The sequence below is a fragment of the Glycine max genome, chromosome 20, assembly GCF_000004515.6.
Source record: "Glycine max cultivar Williams 82 chromosome 20, Glycine_max_v4.0, whole genome shotgun sequence".
Lineage (NCBI taxonomy): Eukaryota > Viridiplantae > Streptophyta > Magnoliopsida > Fabales > Fabaceae > Glycine > Glycine max.
In genome coordinates, this window is record NC_038256.2 from 16075416 (window position 1) to 16081537 (window position 6122).

The following is a 6122-nucleotide window of genomic DNA, read 5'->3' on the forward strand; positions in this document are numbered from 1 at the left end:
AACACTGCAAGAGGATTGGGCTAGAGCTACTAAAGAAGGCCCTAGGGTTCTCATGAACCTTAGGGTAGATTTTTGAGCCCATGGGTCAAGGTTGGATTCACTCTTCTTTGTAAATGTTAGAATTGGTTTTTCCTTCTTTTAGGCCTTGTATTTTGGCCATTCTAGTAGTATAGGGTTTTAGCCTTGTATTTCAAGGTATTTTGAGTAGTCTTTGTAATAGGGACTTTTTTTTTTATATTTTCATGTATTTTGGCATGGGGGTGAGCTTAGCTATTATAGGGGGTGTGTGTAGCTAAGCTCTAGCTTCTTTAGGAATCTTCTCAAGGAAGCTTCTCAAGGAGGTGAGCTTAGTTATTAGAGGAGTGTGTGTAGCTAAGCTAGAGCTTCTCAAGGAAATTTTCTCAAAGAAGCTTCTCAAGGAAGTTTTCTCAAGAAAGCTTCTCAAGGAAGCTACCTAGTCTATAAATAGAAGCATGTGTAACACTTGTTGTAACTTTGATGAATGAGAGTCTTGTGAGACACAACTCAAAGTTCAACTTCTCTCCCTTTTTTCTTCCTTAAATTTCGTGCTTCCCCCTCTCTCTTTCTCTCAATCTTTCTTTCCTCCATTAAAGCATCCTCTTCAAGCTTTTTATCCAAGGCAATTCTTGGTGGTGAAGTTCCTTCTTCCTTGGCTTATTCCCTAGTGGATGGTGCCTCCCTTCTCATCTTCTCCTTTGCCTTCCGTTGCATCTCCATGGTGTAAAATCACCATTGAAGGACCTCATTGAAGCTCAAAGATCCAGCCTCCATAGAAGCTCCACAAGCAAGCTTCCATCAAGCAGGGTTTAGCATTTCAAGAGACACCATAGAACACATGAGCATTGTTAAGTAGAGAATATCCTTATAACATCAGACACCTAATAAGAAGACCAACGTGTTGTCTACTTGTCTTTACACATCATTACTCATGTGATTTTCCCTTTTAATAGTTAGTTTACATACATATTCATAGTTCACACATATCTTTTCATACTAGAGACCTATTCATTGAATATAGCTTTACCAAGTAACATAAGTTCCCCGAGAGTTCGATACTCGATTCTTACCATTTTATACTACTTGCGGGATCCGGTGCACTTGCCGGGTTCGACCAATTGTTGCCCAACTTTATGCATGTGTAGTTTGCATTGCTCTTCTTGCTGGTTTAGGAATGGTTCCCACTCAGGGTTTCTATTATTCTTTTGCTATTTTTTCTTTGTTGTTGTTTTTAGAAAACAACATGCTTTGGCTTGGAGGGGGTAATAAAGGATAGACTAGTGTTTGGGATATTGAAACATGGCCATGTGTCATTTCAAATCTTGACTAGATCCTTTTTGTAGTTTGGATTTTGGGTCAAAACCTTAATAACACACCCCCAACATACATCATGTACACTTGAGCATCTTCTTTTAAAGATGTCACAACTTGGTTGGCAGAGATAAACATCATATCTTTACTCACTCCAGAATCATCAAACACTACAGTTTTATCAAAACAGTTTAACAAGACATGGTTGGAAGATAACCATTCCATACCAAGAATAACATCAATCTGGCTCAAAGGCAAACAAATCAAATCAATCAAGAAGGTCCTACCAGAAATTTCCACAGGACAATTCAAACACACATTAGAAGTTAACAAAGAACCACTAGTTGGCGTCTCTACCACCAGATCTTTATTTAAAGAGGACACAAAAAGCTTAAATTTCCCTACACACGAATAGGATATAAAAGAAAGAGTTGCACCAGAATCGAATAGCACAAGTAAAGCAATCCTATTTATCAAACATCTACCTTGGATTAGATCTTTGGATTTCGAAACTTCAGCACCGTTAAGGGTAAAGACTCTTCCAGTGGCCTTCGGATGTCCAGTTTGATCATTCAGGCCCCCACCATTTTGCTCCTTCTTGGGATATGGATAATCTCTCTGAATATGCCCTTTTAGTCCATAATTAAAATAGGTCACGCCTTTTCCAGCACAATTTAAGGAGATGTGCCCTGACTTACCACATTTGTAACAAGTGATCTGAGTGGGGAAAGTACTGGGTTTGCTACCACTACCCCCCGCAAATCCCATAGCAATAGTCCTCTGGTGTCGAGTAAGGTTTTCCTCGATGTTGAGGTCCATTATTTTTATTCTTCATTGGACTTATACTCCTATAATAGGTCGTCTTGTCTCGGGAGTCTTCATCCCAAATCTGGCACATGTTAACCAAGAGTGGGAACTGACGAACACCTTGGTAATTCACAGCTTGCTTGACTTCAGGTCACAAGCCATTCAGAAACTTCACACATTTGGAACTTTCACCATCTCTCCCTCGATAATGGGGAAAGTACCTCACCAGCTCCTTAAACTTGGTTGCATACTCAGCCACAGTCATGTTTCCTTGCTTGAGCTCTACGAACTCCATCTCCTTCTTGTTCCTAACATCCTCAGGAAAGTATTCTCCAAAAATACCTTCTTGAAGACATCCCAGGTCACATCTTGACCTTCAGCCTCTAGGCATTGGCAAGTATTCTCCCACCAATACTCAGCTTCTTCTACCAGAGTATATGTACCAAAAGCAACTTTTTGCCCCTCTAGATATGCCATCACTTGGAAAATTTTCTCTATTTCCCTTATCCAGTTCTGAGCACCATCAGGGTTGTATCCTCCATTGAAAGAAGGAGGATTCTTTCGTTGGAAGTGGTCCAACCCCAGGTACTCAACAGCTCCACCAGCTTCTCCCCTATTTGGATTCCCTATAGCCTGAGCTAAGGCTAGAAGACAATCAGCTATTGCACGATTATTCCATCCAGCCATCACTCCCTATACATACCAAGGAGTTAGACATGGAAGGAGTACACACAATAAAAAGAACAACACAAAAATCACAACCATCAGAAGTCCCTACTTAGTTACTTTTGAGAGTTGATGCCTCGAGGGAGAATTCCTATAAACTAGTCCTTTCTCGAGACATTAACACTCACTTTCCATCATTTGTATTTCCTGATCGCTTGCCATATCATCCCATTGCACATCACAAATTATAGAGGTGGCCAGTCTGATAACTCATGACACGGCATTGAAACTCATGGTATAGTAGACATCAGGAAAACAAACATGATATGACTACAACAATCAAATCTCCATAACTCATGGAAACACAACAAGTGAGTAAGTTCCAATCGCAAACAACAAACATCAAGCATTCAACAAGGCTACCAGAGAATGCACAAGAAAACATAGCAGACTCATAACTCACTGGCCAAAAAGGTTCGACCGACTCTGATACCACTAATGTAACGACCCGCCTCGTCGCTACAATATCACCACTCTAAACCTCGAGAAATTCAATTTCTTTTTTTTATGAAAACTCTATTAATTTGCTTATGAAAAATTATAGTAAATTTGAATTTCACGATATATATATATTCATAAACAACGCACCATTACTTAACTAAATACATATATATTAGTGTAGTAACTCAGTACACATCATTCACATAATGAAAGTAAACTTGTTCATACATATAATTAAATTTGTGATTTACATCTTCAATTAACAAAAGAGTTATGGAACTAGCTATGGAGGAGTTGGTTAACAAAACACAACTCTCTCCCAAAGTAACCCCAACGTCATCACTTCGGCTTAGTGGCTCCACAAAAGAATCTCACTTCCCGTACTCTACCGCTGTCATTCTGCTCCCACAAACAAGGGTTCGCGATCATCACAGGTACCAACCACACGGTACAAAAATTGCAAGGATGAGTTCATTATAAAAAGAATTAATACAAAGATCAAATAACCACAATTAGAAGAAAACATTAACAAATATCATAAGCGCACACAAACATTTACTAGTCCAACACATAGTCAACGAACAATCATCATCAATCCATAGTTCCAATCAATCATGCTCAGTATGATGCATGCACCTGACCTCAACTCTCTAATGCAATGTGGTACCATCCCCAAGGAAATAGGCTAAGCGTGTCCACATGACACTCTCACTTAGGAAAACTAGGCAGTTAGTGTCGAGGCCACCCTGTCATGCACTGGCAACTCCCCCCGCCCCCCGCCCCCCACATGGTGATCAGCCTGAGTCTCAAGGGAGTTCCAAACCGAGTGACACACCCCTTAGTACAAGTATTCCTCCTCACGAGAAACTACAAGCACTTACTGGCAAAGTTTATACTATTTTCGTGTCATATGAAGTATGAAACATGAGCACCATCAAGTGCATTAACCGTTAATAATTAAAGGTTCTAAGTCATCCCCCTCCAGAGATGCTTAAAATCCTTCCCCCACCTAGGATATCCCACAAGGTCACTGCACCCCCCCATGATTATACCCAACATACAACATATGAAACATGGGCACCATCAAGTGCATTGAACATGGATAAATTAAAGATCCTAAGCCATCCCCCTCCAGAGATGCTTAAACTTTTCAACCACTCTATTTCCCCCACCAGGGACATCCGACAAGGTCACTGCACCCCTCCATGAACATACACAACACACAACATATTTGACACGGGCACCATCAAGTGCATTGACCATGGATAAATTAAAGATTCTAAGTCATCCCCCTCCAGAGATGCTTAAACTTTTTAACCACTATATTTCCCCCACTAGGGACATCCGACAAGGTCACTGCACCCCCCATGTACATACTCACCATGCAACGTATGAAACATGGCACCATCAAATGCAATGACCGTGGATAATTAAAGATTGTAGGCCATCCCCCTCCAGAGATGCTTAAAACACTTTAACCACTCTATTTCCCCCACCAGGAACATCCAACAAGGTCAACGCACCCCCCATGTACATACATAACATGCATCATCACAATGTATTCTCAATATCACTCTCAACATCAATATCATCTCATCTCAATGACTTTATCAACAACAAGAACATCATCTTACATTAACATAATTATAAATAATAACATCACCTCATATCAACATAATCATCAAATACAACATCATCTCGTATCAATATCATCACAAACGTCAACCTTACCTCATATCGATTAATGTCATCAATAGCAACATCAACAGTAAGTCACATTCCACATATACATACATACACACACACACACACACACACATATATATATATATATCATGTGTGAGACAACACAAGTCTAACAATAACACAATGTTCAACGCAAACAACGGCGACTGGTTGTCATGGGTGGTGGAGAAGAAGCTTGGGGGTGTTGGGAAGGGTTTAGGGGAAGAGAAGGAGGAAGAAGTGGTTGTTTTCCACTGCTGCACGAAATACAAAGCCTGCAACACTCAAATTTTTTCTTCTTCGGTAAACGAATCTGTCTCCCACTCCAGATTTCATATCACAAATCGCAACGGTCAAACTGTGGATAGCTATCTTAGAAACCTCCAAAAAAAACATTTTATGATGATCCAACGGTTAACGAATCCAAGAGGGCGATTTTACCGAAATAGGTTTTGGTAGCTTCCTTGAGAAGCTTCCTTGAGAGGCTTCTTTGAGAAGCTTCCTTAAGAAACTTCTTTGAGAAGCTAGAGTTTAGCTACACACACACCCCTCTAATAACTAAGCTCACCTCCTTGAGAAGCTTCCTTGATAAGCTTCCGTGAAATTAAACATGGATAAAATAACACAATAAATAAAATTAAACATCAATTTATAATTAATAATATTTCAGGGTGTTACACTGAACCCGTTCCCGTCAGCCTTCCACACCTATTTATAGCAAAATAGGGGGAGGAGCTTGCCGCCCAGGCGAGTTGGTGACTTACTCCAGAAGCAACTTGCTCGCCTAGGTGAGCTGGTTGCTTCTCCCCTAAGTCTTCTAATGGGCCCAGGTGGGCCCAAGGGCTGAAGAATGTCCCAAAATGGACCATTTTGCCCCTACTTTGAGTTTTTTGCCCATTTCCTTCCGAAACATTGTGAAACCTTGTAGATTGCGCTACAATTGGTGTTAAGCAACTCAATTCGGCTGGTGAGAATCTAAATGTTGGCAAACAATTGTCCCCGAAAGAAATTAGGGTATGGCAGTTGCCTCTATTTACTTATCTTTTATTGGAAACAAGAGGGAAGTAAAGATAAAGAAAATAATTTCATTCGAG

General features: G+C 40.3%; 1 protein-coding gene across 1 annotated transcript; it reads right to left on the minus strand.

The window, feature by feature from the left end:
* Window positions 1-2418: 2418 nt before the first annotated feature.
* LOC102664500 (uncharacterized) lies at window positions 2419-2823 on the minus strand. The gene has a single exon (XM_006606888.1). The coding sequence runs from the start codon at window positions 2821-2823 to the stop codon at window positions 2419-2421; it is 405 nt and encodes a 134-aa protein (XP_006606951.1).
* Window positions 2824-6122: the final 3299 nt, after the last annotated feature.

Excerpts from the sequence above, each read along its gene's own strand:
- LOC102664500 (XM_006606888.1), bottom strand. The coding sequence starts at position 2,823 with ATGGCTGGATGGAATAATCGTGCAATAGCTGATTGTCTTCTAGCCTTA.